The sequence below is a fragment of the Meleagris gallopavo genome, chromosome Z (genome assembly GCF_000146605.3).
Source record: "Meleagris gallopavo isolate NT-WF06-2002-E0010 breed Aviagen turkey brand Nicholas breeding stock chromosome Z, Turkey_5.1, whole genome shotgun sequence".
NCBI classification, from domain to species: domain Eukaryota; kingdom Metazoa; phylum Chordata; class Aves; order Galliformes; family Phasianidae; genus Meleagris; species Meleagris gallopavo.
The window spans coordinates 7,472,463-7,491,903 of record NC_015041.2 but is presented as its reverse complement, the minus strand read 5'-3'; the positions used below and the strand labels follow the sequence as shown (position 1 = coordinate 7,491,903).

At 39.4% G+C, this 19,441-nt stretch overlaps 2 protein-coding genes across 4 annotated transcripts in view; both read right to left on the bottom strand.

Annotated features, from left to right (window-relative positions):
• LOC104914788 (protein unc-13 homolog B) overlaps nt 1–19,166 on the bottom strand; it is a 35,080-nt gene extending 15,914 nt beyond the window's left edge. Inside the window, exons 1-5 of the mRNA XM_019610330.1 lie at nt 19,066–19,166; nt 17,332–17,406; nt 16,630–16,849; nt 8,177–8,404; nt 7,739–7,880 (exon numbers count right to left, since the gene is read on the bottom strand). Of these exons, the coding sequence (XP_019465875.1) occupies nt 7,739–7,880; nt 8,177–8,404; nt 16,630–16,849; nt 17,332–17,406; nt 19,066–19,113 (713 nt within the window). The 5' untranslated portion in view covers nt 19,114–19,166. The remainder of the gene's footprint in view (nt 1–7,738; nt 7,881–8,176; nt 8,405–16,629; nt 16,850–17,331; nt 17,407–19,065) is intronic.
• The window catches only part of LOC100550826 (phospholipid-transporting ATPase FetA-like), a 422,496-nt gene that overhangs the window by 320,048 nt on the left and 83,007 nt on the right, over nt 1–19,441 (bottom strand). The window lies entirely within an intron of this gene.

Genomic DNA, 19,441 nt, shown 5'->3' with positions numbered 1-19,441 from the left:
TACGAGGGTCGGCTGAGGGCACTGGGATTGTTCAGACTTAAGAGGAGGCTCAGGGGAGACCTTATGGCTCTCTGGAACTTCCTGAGTAGTGGCAAGCTGAGTGTCGGCCTTTTCTCCCATGTAACTAGCAATAGGACTAGAGGGAAAGGTCTCAAGCTGCATCAGGGGAGATTCAGGTTCGATACTTCTTCTCTGAGTGGGTGGTGAGGCTCTGGATGGGGTTACCCAGGGAGGTGGTGTGGAGTTACAGTCCCTGGAGGTGTTCAATAAACATTTACATGTTGAACTAAGGGACATGGTTTAGTGGGATATATTAGTGGTAGGTGGATGGTTGAACTGGGTGATCTTGGAGGTCTTTTTCAACCTTGGTGATTATATGATTCTAATAAAAAACGGCTTCCCATTAGTGAACGTAACATAACTCCCCAAATTTTGCCAACAAGTTCTGCTGGCTGAAACTTTCCCCTTAGTTACTACAAGAGCTGGCAGATTTCTAAAAATGCCTGCCCCACTTCTTGCTAGACCTTTATGAAGGCTGATTTCCTAATGATCTGCGTGCACACAGAAGTCTGCCCAGCTTCCCGCAGCTCAGCTCCCACAGCTTTCTGAAGAAAATGCAGACAGGGGGAACACTCTGTGACCTCATTACAGGAAAGAAACTACCAAACATGTTCAGAGCCATTTCAAAGTATGAGGGGCTGGAAACCAGGTTCTCTTTGTTCCACGACTCAGAAAATGACTACTTTTTCTTTTGTACCTATACTCTTCTGATATTTGCAGCGGTGACACCTTATATAGAGAAGTTACTTTGATACGCCACGGAATCAAATAAAGAAACATTTTCAGGAAGTAGCACACAAAATCTGCAAGAAAATAAAAATTGGTACTTTCCATGAAGATTTTTTTTTCTGAAGCAGAAATCAGGAGAGCCTGGTTCTGCTGACTTGCTCTCTCTTCCACGCTCTACCTCCACGTCTTCTTCCCACACCCCCATTACCCCTGCCCAAAACACCAGTTTACATACACAAGCCTGCACTGGCAACATCCTGTCTGATCCCTTCTCATTCCCAGCTAACAACACGGCTGAGGAGAACACACAGAGCCATTGTTAATTCTGATGTGCTCACTTCGGCATGCTGACACACAGACTAATTAATGTACTGACGGTTAAACAGAAGAAGCAACTCTTGAATTTAGTAATTGGTATCCTTCTATTCTAGCTCCAACTTACATTAAAATTGTAGGATGTGATTCTTAGCTTTGAGAGCTATGATTGCTTTGAAAGGTTGGGCCAAACAGGCTCAAAAGATGTCAGGAGTCTGGGGCAGGATGGCATGTGTCTCTTTGTCCTCCAGAAACGTCGGGAGAAAGAAAAATAAGTTTCCAAAAATGACGCTAACAACATTTTCAAGCCAGTGATTCCCATGCTAAGGTGGAATAAAACAATGATATTTGTGCTGAATTTGTTAGCTCTGTGTGCTAATATTTGCAGGATTCTCACTCAATCTCCAGACTGCAGAATGCAAAAAGAAAATGAAGCTGTAAGCCCCCTGAAACTATGGTGTCAATGAAAAACAATGAAAGCTAGTGAAGCCCTACCAGAAAAGGTAACAGTTTACAACCACAATACTGTGTCCAGTTTTATGTAACCCACAAAAAAGATAATAAGCTTAGAGAAAGGAAAATGCCAAAATGAAAACCTTAAGTTTCTTACACCATTAGTTCAGGATGGTGAATATTCATTGGAGAAAGAGTGGCTGATAAACACCCACAAGGGTTTCTGAAGGCCCGTTTGTGTCATATCTTCATGGACATTTCTTCCCAAACAATTTCTCAACTCAGTTATCAATGTGTTAACCTTGCAGGGCACACCCAGCCTTCAGTTTCATTCCACTAATACTGCTACTAGACATAGCCTGTCTATCTCTAAAACGCATGGCATAGATGTGTGAGCTGGAAAGCCAACACAGTTATATTATTCAACACATCCATTTCACATAAAGACATTAAATTATTATGTTTTCTCATATTTTCAGCCTGAAGAACAGTAGAGCCCAGAGGCCCCAGTGTAATCATGACTGCTGTGTGCTTGACAACTCACAGAGAGGAAGACTGCTGCCACTTTGTAGAGCTGACAGGCTAGTAAAGACAAAAAGCAAGAAGCAGGCATCACAAAAGCAGATAATTGAAGCGAGGGAGCAGAGGTAACCACAGAATTTTGCAGATTTAAAAGTAGGTCAAGTCAAGCCCAGATTTAAGTAGTTTTGCTGTGCCTTGAAATTAGAAAAAAATATTTATGATTCAAGGAGTCTGGTGAATATTTATACAGCCATGTTCTATGAGCAGGCTCCCTTTTGCATAATTGCAGATGCAGCACCCAGGAAGGGTGTGTGAAGTTCCATTTCTGATGCGGGGGACACTTCGTGCAAAGGTAGAAACAGGCAGAAAGTGCACAGCAGCTTGTAGAAGCAGTGATGAGTGCAGGAGGTGGGAAAATACACAAGACAGAAGAATAGGACAGCAAGACTTTAGGACCTGCAACTATTTTACCTTCTGAGGAGCAAAGCTCCAAAAAAAGCAAAAACATTTTTTAGAAAACCAAGAATACTTACTGGAATCAGTGTGAGAAAGCCCAATAAAGAGTTGTAACAACAGGCACAGAAGGAGCAGGACCTCGGAACAGTCATCCTGAACCTAAATAGGGCCTACAGGAAGACTGGAGGGGGGACTCTGTCAGGGAGAGTAGAATCATAGAATAGCTTGGATTGGAAGGGACCTCAAGGATCATCAAGTTCCATTCCCTGTGCCATAGGCAGGGCCACCAGCCTTCAGATATGGCACTAGACCAGGCTGCCCAGGGCCCCATCCAACCTGGTCTTGAACACCGCCAGGGATGGAACCTCTCTGGGCAGCCTGTTCCAGCACCTCACCACTCTCTTGGTAAAGAACTTCCACCTCACATCCAATCTAAACCTTCCACCCCTGAACTTAGGGTAGTGACAGGACAAGGAACAATGGTTTTCAACTAAAAAAGGGGAAATTTATACTAGACTTCAAGATGCAATTTTTTATTTTGAGGGTGGTGAGGTGCTGGCACAGACTTTCCAGAGCAGCTGTGGTGCCTCATCGCTGGAGGTGCTCAAGGCTGGATTGGATGGAGCAGCCTGAGCTCGTGGGGGCAACCAGCCATGGTAGTGGTTGGGTCTGGATGGGCTTTAAGGTCCTTTCTAACTCAAAGCACTCTGTTTCTATGAAAATCTAACAATTGCTGTGGCTGAAAAGGCAGGAAGATCTATGCCCAAATCAGATGGAAGTGTCTTGAAATGGCAATAACTGGCTGCTCTGCTGAAGCCAGCATTAATGGAAACAGAAGTCAGAAAACTTCACAGAACATTATTTTTAAATAATGCCAGGACTCCTCTATTGTGGGGAAAAAAGACAGCAGAGAATACACTGAAAGCAAAATCAGAGCTGTCAGAGAACAATGCTAAAATCCTTAGCAGTTTGTAAGTTCAGATAGCACAAGAATAGGCTGCTGAGATCTAGTCGTTGCTGTCTAAGAACAAAAGCATAAATTTTCTGTTCTTACTAGCATGAAGCTCATTTCTTAGGGGAACAAGTACAGTCATTTTGCTGTTACCCAACGCTATGACACTGACTGCACAAATTAATTGTGCACTTCTCTAACTACAAAGAGCAGATAGAGTAATTCTGAGCATTACATCCTTAGCTATATTAACACAGCTACCCCAAAAGTGCTTGCCACAAGGCATCAGCTCTACATTCAAATCTAAGTTTCTCATCAGTTCCTGAGCAGGGACCCAACCAGGATTTCAAACTGCCCATTTGCCCCTACCAGCAATGAACAAAGGAGTCTGAGGATGCAGAGTTACAGTGACACTCACAAACATGGTGGTCTCCACAGGTGAAGACCAAAAAGCAACTTTGGAACAGAATCACATAACAACAGAGACTACTGAAAGATGCTGGACTTGATAACAGACTCAGCCGGTGAAAGGAAAATTGAGCAACAAAATAGAACACTTTGGGTGACAGCACGGTGTCTAGCTATGCAAAAGCACCATTCCCGAAGGATTAATACAAATGTTTATCATCTGTGGCTCTGCATGTCCTAGTAAAATATTGGTCATCTGCTGGCAGGAGGTACTGCATTTACTTCAACTCAGTCTTCAGTGAGAGAATAAACGTGCCTCTTGCAAACTGCCCACTGACAATGCAATCTGTTTAAGGCAGTGATTTCACACCCACCATAAACACCTTGAGAACAGATACATACAGACAATACAACTTCAAGGAGATATTACTTTAAAATGAGTGAGTCATTTTGAGCCTAAGCCAAGAAACATAGCTAAGTACTGTTTGAATCCACCGTCTACTAGTGCTCATAGTCAAGACCTGGGTGTTTCCTGAGAAAAACTGATACAGACTACCAATCTCCAGCTGACCGCAAAGCTCTCCATTTAGAGCAGAAGTCTGTCCTGTTGTCAAGAGTTCATTTTCCTAAACATTGTCTGCTATGGTAATTTGTTCAAATGGATGCTCAGATTCAGTCTTCACCAAAAAAACAAAACAAAACAAACAAACAAACCAGAAAGTCTGTACTTTCCACTGATAATCTAAATGATGTCTAAATGGCGAACTAAAGTCTTGTCTTAATTGCATTAAATACTGTAAAAATATCTTCCCTCTCATATTACTGGACTGTTTCCTAGGGAAACGAGTGCTCTGCAGATTTCTTTTCAATGCTTCTTCATTTCAACACTCTTAGTGAAAAATTAGAGCTAGATAGAGAAGAGAAACCCAAACCAACTGCGATTCCTGGTAAGTCTGCAGACATCTAGCTCTCAAGTGCCAAACAGTACAGGTAACTCAGCACCAACTGCAGGTACAACACATGCTGTCCAGAGTTAAGGGCAAAGGAAGAAAACTCAGGGCACAGAAGCCAGGTCTATGCAGCAAATGAAGTAGGCTACCTTTTAGCTTACTCAATTTAACTATAAGAAAAGAGCCAGGATTATAGGAGTGGAATGTAAAATCAAGAGAAGCACAATTCATTAATGCATGCTGACAGAACATCTTTTTTTTTTATTGCAGCAACTGCTGAAGTCACCTATCAAGCTTCATCCTTCAAGCACCATTTATGCAGTATTTGCAGATTGCCTGCAAAGCTTTGAACTGAGCAAAAAGAACACCTCGTTACATTTTTATAGGTCTTCAAATTCCAATGAAAGATGTAAAAAATTCTTTGTAACATGTTTCCTAAAGCTAAGGATGAAAATACACAAAAATATAATATGCAGAAAGAAACAAGACCTGCGAATTCCTTGCTTAGTGACGAATGTGTTCCAAGAACCAGTCATTAATCTAAGCAGATGCCCATAGGGACATAGGCTAGTAACGACCTAAATAGTGCTTATAATGAAAACCTAGTCTTTTTTTTCAACCTTGTCCTTTCTAAAATACAGTTCTAAATCAGGACTTCCAAATTGGGTCAGCCCTACCACAATTTTTTTTCCCATGAAAATATATGGAAAACAAAGTCATATTTAAGGAGATGTATTTAAGTCAATATACTTTTACATCCATCACTGTAAATAAGCAAAAAGAAACTATTTCAAATGGGTCACTGCAGCTTTAATTTAAAAAAAAAAAAAACACCATATACTTAAACTGCTTTTAGTTTATAGAGTCTGTGGAAATTATGGTATTATAGAGCTGCACAGAGTCTGCCTCAGTTTGTATCACATTAACACTATGACAACAGATACCTATGGGTTTCCAACTCTACAGCCAACCTTTAAAAAGATGCCAGAATTGTGACTGCATAACAGATACTGGGCATCTAATGGACATCTGCTACAAACAAGTCTGTCCAGCAAGCCAAACAGAAAATGAACAGCGATAACTAGCCCATACTTTACCTACTGACCTAACTGTTCTCTACCTGTGTATCTTGCAGTAACTGAAATATTTAAGTGTTTCGAACACCAAACTTTTCATATGTCTGCTGTAAGGTAGACTTTTAATACCTACCATGACACCTTTCTCCCAGTGTAACAAGTTAATGTCACTCTGAAAAAACAACATACACATCCTCAACACTCAAAACTGAGAATCTATGGATTGTCTTCACAATCTCTTCTAAAAAAGCTTGGCAAGTAATGGGTATTTTTCGTCTGCATATGTTGATTTAAGTTTCCATTTGATTATGAAGGGGAGAAGAATTAGCAATTTTAAGAGTTGTAAGCTGAAAAAAGATCTATAAATGGGAAAAAAAAAAAAAAAGAAAGAAAGAAAGAAAAAGAAAGATGTGCTTGTAAAAGACCAGTGTTGCATGCAGCATATGGTAAGCTTTGACATGTACCAATAAGAACACACGGATGCCAGTACTTAAAAGACTCCTGCAATAGATCTCGTTACAGTAATCATTTCCTTCACCTCCTTCAGCCATTAAAACAGCCACCTAGGCATAGGCAAGAGATAAAGCAGCATCAACTCTAATGCCCAATAGCATATTATCTGCTGAATCACAGATACAGTGATAAAATCTAAACATTGGCACTGTTAAAACTGTGACATTTATCACGTTGCACTATCTATCTTTAAACACAGTATTTGTTGAAGCTCCTAAAATTAGAAGGGAACACACTTCAAATACCATGGTAACTGCTTGGCATGATAAATCAAGGTCTTTAAGGATCCCACACAGGCTTACTGCTATTGTGACTAGACTTAACCAAATGGCACCTAAGTATACTTGTCTACATTCTGAGCAGTAATGTCACCTTGGATTAAAGTAAGGATGAAAGGAAAGGCTTGCTTGCTCAAAATAGAGATGAGATTTTTCTGACGTTAATGAACTACTTTAAAAATAATTTTGTTTGGCCTGTGCATGCTAAAGACAAAGCTGGGTTGACAAAAGCTTGATTCTAAAGCATAGTTTCAGTATGCAGTTTCAGGAAAAAGAATGAAGAAAAACTAAGAAAGGGAAGGTATAAAAAAAGAACTTGCATGTTAAAGAAAATAAACATGTTTGGGGCTGAAAGAGATTACCCAGAATCTACAGAAACTGCTTACTTGCTAGATTTTAGATCTCCCTTTGGTGTTACAATGCATTCAATGATAAACGGAGGGCACTGTTTACTTATTCAATAAAAGCAGGATGGAAAAATACTCTTCAGCTTTTAAAGCACATCTGAAACATAAAAATCGTGCCTCTAGCCTTTCTTTTCAATTCAGATGTGGATATGTTGCTCATCTTGAAAGTAGATAATCCCTCGAGTTACTATAACATTGATTTTCCAAACGTAAAGAGAAACTGGTAGTGTCACAGGCAAGTGACAAAAACTTTCTTTGTCCTCTTTGGTCGTACAACAGAAGTAGGTCACAGCAGTAGGTGACAGAAAGTTTGCTTAGCCTTTTATACAAACTTCACTCTTTCATCTTCCAAATAATTTTGGAAGTACATCTATTATCCAGATTTTCCTTTGTTTACCTCTCTCTAGAAACATCAATGTAAAAAGGCTCACAAACCAGACAATTCATGTGTACAAAATTAAGAAAGATGAGGTAGACATCTGTGCATTATGCACATTGTTACAGACATCAACTCTTCAAAACTGTATATAACACCAAGCAGAAATGAAACCCTCATACATTATAGGTAGTGTGGGAAAGCACAGATCATACAAACAGGCAAAAAGGTGAGAGTACTTACAAATAAAACTTCTCTTCCCAAACAGGATTCAAATTCCCAAAAATTGTTTTTGTCCTCTTCTTTGTTTTACCCACTTGAACAGTTACATACGGATCGCTGGAACCAGTCTTGTCTTTGGCCTGTAGACCCTGAGCACACACCACTGGAAGGAAAAGAGAAGGGTTATCACTACCTTCCAATAACACAGTGTGTCCATGCAACACATGAAGAAGCAGATAGCTCAGAATGTCCGGAAAAAAAAACAAAAAACAACACTCATGAGAGCTCTTCTGATGAGCCTCAGCTCACGGTGCATGACAGTGTCTGGGGTAGGAGTACCTGTCTCAGTTTGCTACCTAAGCAAGAGATACAGTTCACAGAAGCCTGTTCTCTCTCGCTTCAGACCAACTCTGTCTTACGTACTCAAGACCAGCTGAACCTGTGCCTCCTTCCTCTCACCTGTGATTGTGATCTTTGCTGACCATTTTGAGGTGCCATCAAGCACACTTTGCTTCACTGTCTTCATTTGCTGAGCATGTGTCAATTTGCTCTCACAGAACACATCTCTGATCAAGTCAAAGATCTCCGGCTTGTTCCGCTCACGGATTTTCATGCGATCCCTCATGGCCATGATGAAATTCTGGGTTCGATCCTCAGCTCCATGCTTTGAGCTCTTCTCCGCTGCTCCTGTGCATCACAGAGTAAAAAAGAGACATCAGAAACATGCAAACACAGAAAGTCATGCTTCATTGATGAATAAGGATGACAAGATCAAAGCCACAATTTATTTCACACGATGCCTCTTGCTATTGGCATTTATGGTCAGCCCCCCTACTTTAACATACACAAAAGAAAATCTGAACCAGTTGGAGCTGGATAGAGATACTGCAAGGGAGGTGCCTAGACTGATCTAGGTTGCTCTCCTCACAACAGGCTTGAATTCTATACCTTTGCAGCTGAGAAAGACCCAGAAGAAAAGCTCTAACCATAACAGCAGACATCAGCATGTCCCCACTTCTCATCACCTTGCTTTGAATAAATAGATCCCTGCTTGGGCAGGTGGTAAGAGGGTGACACTGATCCTTCACTACAAATAGCATCTGTAAGTTTGTCTAAAGGCTGCACCTCAGTACCAAGAAAGAGAAGAAGTTCAGATGGGCCAACAGAGTCACCATTTCCTACTGATGTGCTCTGCATGGCTTCTCATTCAGCACAGAGTCACTGTATGGTTGCCTTGGAGTTATTTGGAAAGTTGTCAGTTCACAGAACTGAAGTATTATCTCTTTAATTACTTGTGCTTTACATGATGTTATGATTGGGATGCCAATAACAAAATTAGTCAACAATGAATGGTCTATTCTTCTACTTGGAATAAATATCAAGCTGGAGGCATTCAAAGCGCTTCTCTGGATCCCCTTCTATTTTAGTTTATTTCACTTGTGAGGAGATAACCCAAATTGTAGTTGCGATATCTAATCCAAACACCTAGAAGGTAGCAAACTCAACAGCTAAAACTTTGGGCCATCGTAAGTACAGCATCTAGCAGCTGGAAGCATGAGAGGCAGGAGCAGGGGTCTGTACTACGTGGATATTAACTGGAACTGGAAAACAGAGGCCTCTGGTCCGTTGCATATTACTTACAAAATTTAGAAGTTCATATCATTATGAGATAAGAATGTTCTCAATATCAATCCCCCTTTCAGTTTTGACATTTTCTGTTAGAACTCAGACATAGACTGTTGCCCTATGTTAATATAGGCACTGACATGAACTAACAGGGCAGACAAACCAGTGTGTGAAATGAAATGGAGGAACCAAGATTACACACAACCTCTCTACATACAGTCTGCGTTTAAGCAGTTTCAAGTTACGACCTTAAATTAGATATGGTTAAACCAAGACAAAACTTCTTCGAACACTTTCAGATGTATTATTCATATTAGTTTATTAATTAGTTTTATACAGTTGATTTTTCTGGGATAACCTAAATTTTGTCTTAGAAAAACAATCTTGATCCAGGTGTTAGTCAACTATGAAATTACCTTAAAAATATTTACTAAGGCAAATGCTAGTCTGTGCAAAAGTTGCAGCTATCAGTCACAAAGAAACCAAGATCTGTTTTCCTCTAAAATAAGTAGACAAATGTGTTACCTGGGAGAGCTTACCCAAAGTTTGTATTGTTTTGCATGCGCTGGAGTTTCAGCAGTTAGTGCACGCTCATAAAGAACCCCCAGCAGTACAACATAACAGGGACCTTGTTAGCAGGCTCAATCAGGTTCCTAGTGACAAATGCTGCCTGAAGATATCCATTTCTAGGACCTTCAATCTAATATCTTTTACCGTTACTAATTCAATAAAGAAACAAAAACTCAATTGTAACTTCCACCATCCCAGTGGAAAAGAATAAAAACACATTCTGGAATAGACTGTAATCACTGAAGTTTCAGAATTTCATTAAGGACACTGCACAACAAGGTACGCTATTCAAGATTTGAGTTTAAAACAAACAAACAAATAAACAAACAAACAAAAACCATAAGTTTGCATTACCTGATAATTATTTTTTCATTTTACTTGCCAGAGGCTCAATGTTCAGTATTTCAGTTAGCACAATAAAATGTATCTCAGAAAAATCCCCAGAGTTTTCTATTGTTGGCTTAAGATGAAATGAAATCAAAATACTGGAATTAATTAACAGTCCCTGCTGTCCCTACTCACCAGAGAAGAACTAACATCACCCAAATTGATGTTTTGTATCAGACAATCATCCAGCTGTAGACCCAACATTTATTAAAGGAATATAGAACTGAAATGATACCAGGGGCTATACTTTGAACTTCACTTCAGATAAGAAATGCTATTCATCTTTAACAGAAGTAGGTCTTTTGGGGAGGGAGGTGGCCTTGACACAGGATATGAAGAGCTACAAGAAACCATGAAAGGCCAAACTGAATAAGTTGTCCTATCTACCTGGAATCCTGAAATCTGTAATGAGCTAAAGAAACCCTGTCCTGCCCTTTCTGATTTTATGGAAATTGAGAATCAAATTAAACATTAAGAGCTTTAGTCATGCATTAGTGGAGCACTCTATGTCAGAAACATTTTTCTAAAGAAATTATTAGTCAGGTAGCTTGCAAATATCAGTGCTTCACTGTCTGTCACAGAGATGGGCCCAAAATTACCACAGTTTTGGAGTGGCACTGGTCTGCATTATTGCCTTAATGCAAGCACTCCATTCTCACTTGGCTGGAAATGGATTGAGAGAATTTTCCTTATATCCACATGGCACGTACAAACACAGTGCACATCACTATACTGGAAGGCAAAAGGTGTTTTCCTTGCTGTTGAACTTGGATTGTATGTATTCATTCAGCTGCAAAAAAAGGTTTTGCCAGTGGCTTAGCTCTTAAAGGAGTTCTGTAAGTGGCAATAAAAAGGCAAGGGACGATATAAATACCATGTATAGACGTGTACGATGTCATATAAATGGTACTGGGCATTCCTTATCTCTTCCTTCCTAGGAACGAATCACAAGTCAATTTATAACTGGAAACAGAAAGCAAATAAGCCTATATTGGGACTTGTATTGATACAGCTACTAGTAAACTGCCAGTGCTGTTATCTTATGCTTTAACAGGAAAAAGTCAAGAAACTGGCAGGATAGAAGACAGCTGTTCAGTAGGTGGATAATGCTTAGAAATTATATATTCCTGAAACTTAAAATAGATATTCAAGTTTCAAATAAAGGTATCCTTCCTCCTTCTGTGCAAATATTTTCCTGCATAGCATTCTGGAAGCAAACAAGCATTTCTCACCATGGTGTCAAATTATCATTCAAGATAGAAGCCAAGATGATTATCGCAAGAGCGACTTCTCGCTCTCACTAACAGTCCACTCACAGAGCCAGGCTCTGGAATGCAATCTGTGCAGAGGGTAACACAGAAGTTTCTCATCCAAAAGCCAACAAACATGCCAGGCTTCCAGTTCTGAGTCAAAAAGCTCTAAACAACTCCATCAGTGAACCACAGCCCTAAGAGCTAAAGCAGAACCGCAGCCCTCGTACGTGAAGTTCGCCACATTTGTCATGCTAGAATATAAAAAAAAGCACTCTTATGGCTAACCATACTCTCAAAGAGGATTTTACAGTCAATAGTAGTTTGAAGTTTGAGATCTCGATTCCTTATTTGCAAGATCTCCAAAAAACAATGTTCTGATATCCTAGGGCAAATTATTTTCTCAGGTTTAACTGTAATTGACTGAGGACTCAGACTAGCAACTCTATAGGAAAACCAGACATACATTTGCAGAAGCTTTTCAAACATCAACACAGAACTATGCTTCTTTTTGTCAGTATCATCCTAGTATAATGTCCCTCCTTTCCACCCTCTTCATAGTTCTGCCTACTTCTCAAAATCTATTTCTTGGCTTCCTACACATCTATCATCCTCTTCATTTGATATTAACATTTCCCAAATGGTTGAATTTCAGTTAACAGCATACTGGTGCCCAGGGCAAGAGATAAAAGCCTCCATTTGCCAAAAGCTTTACATGCTATAAGAATTTTAAATCTCTCTATTTAATTCCAGTCAAGTAAGAAAAGAAGCGTACCCATTCAGCACAGATCTCAAGTATCTCCAGGAATAGGTGGAGGATAAAAAAGAGCACATCTAGAACAAGTATTTGTCATCTTACAATGAAAAGGTAAATTTCCTATCAACAGCTTAATGCCTTCACCCTACTGCAGAGTACCTACTGCAGAGAAATTTATATTTTTAATCCTCTCAGAGTAACAGCTTGGTGCCAATAGTGCCATAAACCTGATGGCTGCAGTGTACATGCTACAGGTAATTCCAGCTTACTGCATTTCAAACACCGCCATTTCAGGGAGTCTTGCTGAACTGAATTGCAAGGCATGTCCCACCACATAGTACTTGAAACTAAACTAAAAAGTGCTGAATCTTAAAAGCTGGGAGACCAAAAGTTGCAGGTTTTTTTGCTTTTTGTTCTTAAATAAAATTTAGATAAAAGATTTACACCCCTGGTCTCTGTTGGGTGTAGTGCATGAGATGCTGCCTGGAGCAGGAAGTGCATTCTAAAAACACTCTTCATTGCCACCCAGACAACAAAGGATTTGAGGCATTCCTAAAAGCATCATGAGCAAATTAGTTTAAATTGAGAAACAGCACCCACAAAATGAATTTTGTTTCAAGCTGCAGCAAAACAGTGCTGAATTTGAGTATTCTGTCACAACAGACCCACACATTTGTTGATGGTATCAGATACTCAGTTCCTTAAAATATAGATGGTAAGAAAAAAGCCTGAGAAGAAATACCCTAGCTTAATTCTCATAGACATGGGGAAAGGGATCCAGTTATTTCCCAGAGAAAAGCACTGAGGCACAGAAGATTGATAAACATCACATGCTGATTCTAAAGACCCAGGCATCTATTCAAAATTCTGAAGTATAGACAATGGATTCATATTTGTGACCAGTCTGAAAATTCATTCTACTCTAGCACAACATTTTCTGGAAGACCTGATAAGAGTCAAATGAAGATATATCTCGAGGCATCAAGGCATAACCAACAGAATTGCACTTGCTATCAGCCTGAAAATTCATTTTACTCCTCCACTGCAACATTTTGTGGAAGCCTTATATAGTTAAGTGAAAATACATCCTGACAACATAGACTTTTTGTTGTTTTCGTTTGTTTTGTTTTTATTGCTAAAAACAACAACAACAAAGCACCAGCAACAGTAAAACTTTTTTAGGAAGAATACCCTTCTGAGTTCAGCGTACGAGAAACTTCAGTCTCAGACTTACTGAATTTCTAAACTATTGCTTAGGCCTCACAGTCTATGTTCTTGAAACTCATAAAAAAAAAAACTAAATAAATTTTCTATTTTCTTCTGGGCTTGTGGGTTCCAATGAGAGGAATTTTAGCATGACCATATCAAAACAAATATCAGAGTTTCCTGAAAAAGCTTCATAATGGTCTTCTAGCATCAATAATATTTGTTTCCTCAGCCCAGCTGTACATCTGCATATCAGACCCAGTACTTCTTAATTTCCCACACTGCCATTCCTCTGCCTTGTAACTATGCAGCTGACATCTTCAACTTCCATGATATCTCCACCTTGGATAACAACACCATCTACACCCACACTGGTAGCCTCACAGCCCTGGTTCACAGTTTCCTTATCTCCCCTGTTCCGATGCCGGACAGTTTTCAAATATCTCAGCATGTGAAGTTTAGTGTGTTTGTTTTTGTTTCATTTGTTGCTGATTTTTGTTTTACCTTTCTGTGTGCTTCACCAGTTTTGAGCCCAGTATGCTCTCCATGCTGGAATATCTTGTTTACATTTGTGGAATTTGCATTTTTAAAGAACAAGTGCAAAGCAAATATCTGCAATCTTATGAATAATAAAATAAAGATCTTACTACTTTGCTGTATATGAAAAGTGGAGCTGGTTCCAGATGTTACTTCTGTCCCACTGAAGAGTACACAGTCTCTTGTCATCATCACATCTCAGAGCCCATTGTACAAAGGTATTTATCTCCAACCAGAAATTAGATAAGCTGCTCCCATGGTTATTCTTGAGGCTCTTCCAGAGTCTCCCTGTTCTCATCACTGAAGTCTCCTACTTTCCACCCTTAATTGTCTTAAAGCAAATTTGTTCAATTTTTTATTTTGTAAACAGTATGCTTAAACAGACCATCTTCCTCTCTGCTTTTTATCTCCCTCTTCCCCACCATAGTTCAGGCATAAATAAGTTCAGACAAGGATTAAACAAATTCACTACCATCACTGCCAGTCATTAGGCACAGCATCTAGTGCTCAGAAAGTTGAAAAAGTAAAGCAGAATCATAGGAACTCCACACTGCGTGTTTAATGCCGCTGTCTTGGGGTCCATCACATCCCTTCAGAAAGGTGATTTCAGGACATACTCCATATAGTTGTTTTTCATTTCCAGAAACAGTATTATCTCTGTCTTCCCCCTGCCCTCTTTGGAAAGATTAACAAGCAAACTCATACCACCCTATCTCTAAGTGCTCTCCTACATTTTCCCCTTCACATTTGAACTTTGCCCAGTATCTGTCCCACTCTGAAGTCCTTCTTGCACATAATTGCCACAGCTGCCCTCTGCAAAAATATACTTCCTCTTAGTCATTAATGATTTCTCAAATTTACTTTTCCTGCTATTGTTTTTGATTTCATTACTTCTCCTCTGAACAGCTTTGTGCCTTTCCTTGCTGCTGCTGGTGCAAACTCCATTTTCCTCTGCTCTCAATAGCATCTTCTCACACTGAGATACCACAGCTTCATTATGACATGGCAATATCTAGGATGTGCATCTGAATTGAACCTAGGTACACATACTAGCAGCTTTTCATACTGGAATTCACCATTTAGTATTGTGAATCCAATTGGCACTATACATTAGATTTTGTCATAAAGATGAGTTACGGCTTAGTAAATTCTCTCAAACCAAGTGAAATCTGGCAGCCCTGTCCTTAGTCACAAAATTATCACAGCAAATCCAAAGTGTCTATGATACAATTGCTTGAACACCACAAACTATGAAGATCACTTTTGCAGCCCTCAGAGAGGAATCTAGGAATGCTAAGTAACTGAGGAACACAGGTGTATCAGCTAAGTCTGACAAATAAAACACAGTAAATAGTCCTTGTCCTAACTATGACTCTGTATACTCTGCGCACATCCAAAATACAAGCATTAACAACTTTAGGATGCCAGGATAACCCATAAACATGTGACCTATGATTCACTGACATCCCTTGCTGGGATATTAGTTACTTGGCTTTCCCAAATAACAGGTACAGCATATGATTCTATATTCCTGTAACTGCTGACATGGATCTGCAGTAAGCTGGTTTCTACTTCACAGAATTTTCTGAGTCCTTATGACTTTTTCCATCAAATTGGAATAAGAAAACTGAGAGTGAATAGAAGAAGTCCCACCTCCCTACTCAAGATTTAACACTTATAGTGGAAGTTTATCACGTCTTATACATATACAAGGTACATAAGATATGCCTAGATATATCTGTATAGATAACTTGCTCTCAAACATGAACATATAATTGAGAACAAATAAAAGTCTGACCAATCCAGATGCCCAAATGGATAGTTTAAAAAAAAAATCAGATCCTTTTATGTTTCTCCATTGTCTGTGTAAGGGCTCATTTATTCTGCAAAGTCATAGTTCTTTGCCTTCTTTGAAGAGGGCTCAATTTTGAACACTGTAGAAAATCAAGATAAGCAGAAATGCAAGAAATGTAAAATACAGCCCAGACACTTAAGCATTACTTATTATCTAACCCTTCATCTTCCTTATTCAGTAAGAGGTCTCTAAATCTATTCAGCTTCAAGGCACTCCTATTCAAATGACAAAATGCCTTGCCAATCTGCATGTGAAAAATCCTACCTAAATTCATGGATGGTAATCCCTAAGCAGGAACTCACTAGTGCTCTGGAAAGCTTACAATATACGTTATCGCAAGCTGAAGGTTTAAACAAACAAACTGCCTGGGATACTGGGGCAGGAAGGACAGAAGAAATCAGGATACCCATCTTAGTAGCCTACCCATCCACTACACAGACTATCTTCTGTGCAGGATATGACAGCAAACATACCATCTGAGCTGATAAACAGAGATTAAACACATTATGCAGGTTAAAACAAACAAAAAATAAACAACAGGTTGATGAGGATAGGTTTAGCCTAATGACATCCTTACAGAAAATATACAGTCATTTTAATAAACTTCACTGTGATCTCTGCTGATCACTGAGGTATCACACACGTGTTTAGCTCTTGTAACACCCTTGAACAGCCATTTTTCACTGCACCTCTCAGGACAGGAAGCAGCAAAGCAAGTACTCACTCTGTAAGCAGTCAGCATTGAGCAAGTCTTGGCACTTCTCATGGCACTTGACTCCACATTCAGCGCAGCGCATTCCCTGCCGTGCAATACCCCACAACAGCCCCTCACATTCATAGCAGTAGGTAGGAGTTGTGGCTGTCCATACTTCAAAGTTGTGTGGGGTTGTACAAGAGATAGGGTAAATTAAGGCTTGCAAGGTCTTCTTATAGACATGCGATTTCTGAAAGACAAGAATACACAGAAGCCAACATCCAGGAAGGTGACTAAAGCTGTTGCTGCTGGTTATCACACAGGTGTTAGGGAAAAGGCATGAGAAGTGCAATAAATCTACACATCTTAAGTAGCCGAATCTATCCAAGTTTTCCAAGTGTAAGCAGAAAATCCTCCTGCAAAAATGTTTCTCTAGCCCATTAAATGAAAGTAAGTGAGATGGAAGAAATGAATTACAGTTTGTAGATGAGGGATACCAAGGTGTCATGAAGCAAGTTTCACATGCTGTCTCCCATAGTAGATAGCTGAGAGGTTTGTATTTTTCAGGGACATATAAGACATGTTAAATTTTATTTGTTACGTTTGTTTTCTGTAAACAAATGATGTGAAGCTTCACATCTATATCTTTAGACTGTGAAGCTAGCCCTGCATCGCAGAGAACCTAATTCCCCTTACAATGCATTAACATGATCTAAACAGCTCTCCACTTACCAGCTCTTCATCTTTGAGAGATGTTCTGGTGGCCATTGCTGAGGTAATTCCGGCTTTCCGGGACTGAACCAGTGACTACAGAGGAACAAAGTTTGTTATTTACTGCCCATATTTAAAAATGCAGTTGTACCACATACCCAGAGATGTGAGCAAGGACACTCTGTCATGCCAGATATCAAGCCAGCAGTCTAGTACATTCAAGTTGTTTCTTAAGTGACACATCTCACATTTCACATCTCAAAAGTCAATGCATACTTTGAGAGACCTCCAAATTAATTTCATCTGCCCACAGGCAGTCTCACTGTGGAAAACTTTTATTTGTTTCTTTGGCAAGAACTGTCAATGAAAACTGGGCTCACCTCTCCACATCTATGCTCTAGTAGCAATGGTAACACTGTTATTGCTTAAGATAATTAATGAGGGACTGTCTTTTATATTTAATTTCACTTGTAAACAAAATGAGGTTTTTGGCAGGTTTAAAACTTACACAACACTCCAAAATATGACAGTGAGAGAGACACAAATAGGATAAAGAACACAGGTTTGAATGTGCTGGTGAATCACATTCATTGGCCATCACTGAATACAATGAACAGCATTTTTGCCACAAAACTTCCTCCTTCACGCCACAACAATGCTGTTCTGTAGCCCTGAGCAGCACAGGCCCCTGTCTTTGCAGCTCCTAACACTGCCATACACAGATGACAGCAGAGAAAGCAATTAAAATCAATAACATCTAATTTAGAATCATCAAATTTTATCAGAAATCTCCATTTGTCTTCTGATTTATGCCATTTGAAGATTGACCAAAACAGTTCATTCCATCAGTGATGTATCAAGACAGAGTACGTAACATGCATGCACTGCAATGCTGCAGGTTCAAAATTAAAAGCAAAAAAAGTGAAGGGAAGGTAAAATATTTTGCTTCTAGTGAAGACTTCATGGACAGTCTTTAGCTTCACTTACCATGGCCTACGGAGATAGTGAATGAAAGCATTCAAAGGAAGCAACACAAGTTAATGCCATCATCGCACAGATTAAAAAGATGCAAGCAGTTAGTAAGACACACATTATGATTCCCATGCATAAGCTGGCAGAGAGAACTGTATGCATCTTTTCACAGGAACTACAGGATACAGAAACTTTGGTCTTTCAGCTGTTAGAGCGTTTCTCCCAACGATGAATGTGCTATATGTACTGAATAAGCAGACAACAGAAAGCCATTTGTCCCACTGAAGCCTTATTTCACCGTATCACACAAACTTATGAAACTTGTCTTCATTTTTGATGTTTGATTCTTGTGCTTCCTCAGAGCAGGAGCCTACTGGCAATGCTGCAAACTACTTTAAAAAATTCAAGCACATTATGTTCATTTATCTACCCTCCCAAATTCCAACTTGCCAGACCTCACACAGACATCATAAATTTCCATAAAGTATGTGACTTTTAGGAAAATATATTAAAAAAAAAACAGGCCTAAATTTAATCCAATCTTCTGAGTACAATAAGAAGGAAAACAAACATGAAAAACATTCTGCCAAGTGAATGAAACACTGTATGAAAACACGCCTCATTCTCACTGAGATATTTCTAACTCCCAAACGCTTACTGTAAGAATTAATTTAACTAAGCAGGAAACTTACAACTTCTTCAAGTGACAATGAACATTACCATATGTCAAAAAGTAAAGCTATTTGCCACCATCGACTGCGTGGCAGAAGAAAAATCTCTTACCAGATCACTGACAAGTGGAATTGGTTTCTTTTTACGTAGATCAGGCATGCTGTCAATGCCGTAGAGACCACCTGCAGGCCTGGAGATTCAAGAGGAAAAAAAAGAATTGAAAATCTCAAGAGCAGTAACAGACAGTAAACAGATGACCAAAACCCTTTGTTAGATCATTAGCCTCCTTGCTAATGTAATAGTTAATGAGGAAGAATCAGTTCACTTGAAGTGAAACAAACCAATGTTGTTAACACACAAGCAAAAGAGGAAGAGAGGAAGTGAGGGAAAAAAGGAGAAGAAAGGAGAAGAAATAAAGGAGAAGAAAGGAGAAGAAAGGAGAAGAAAGGAGAAGAAAGGAGAAGAAAGGAGAAGAAAGGAGAAGAAA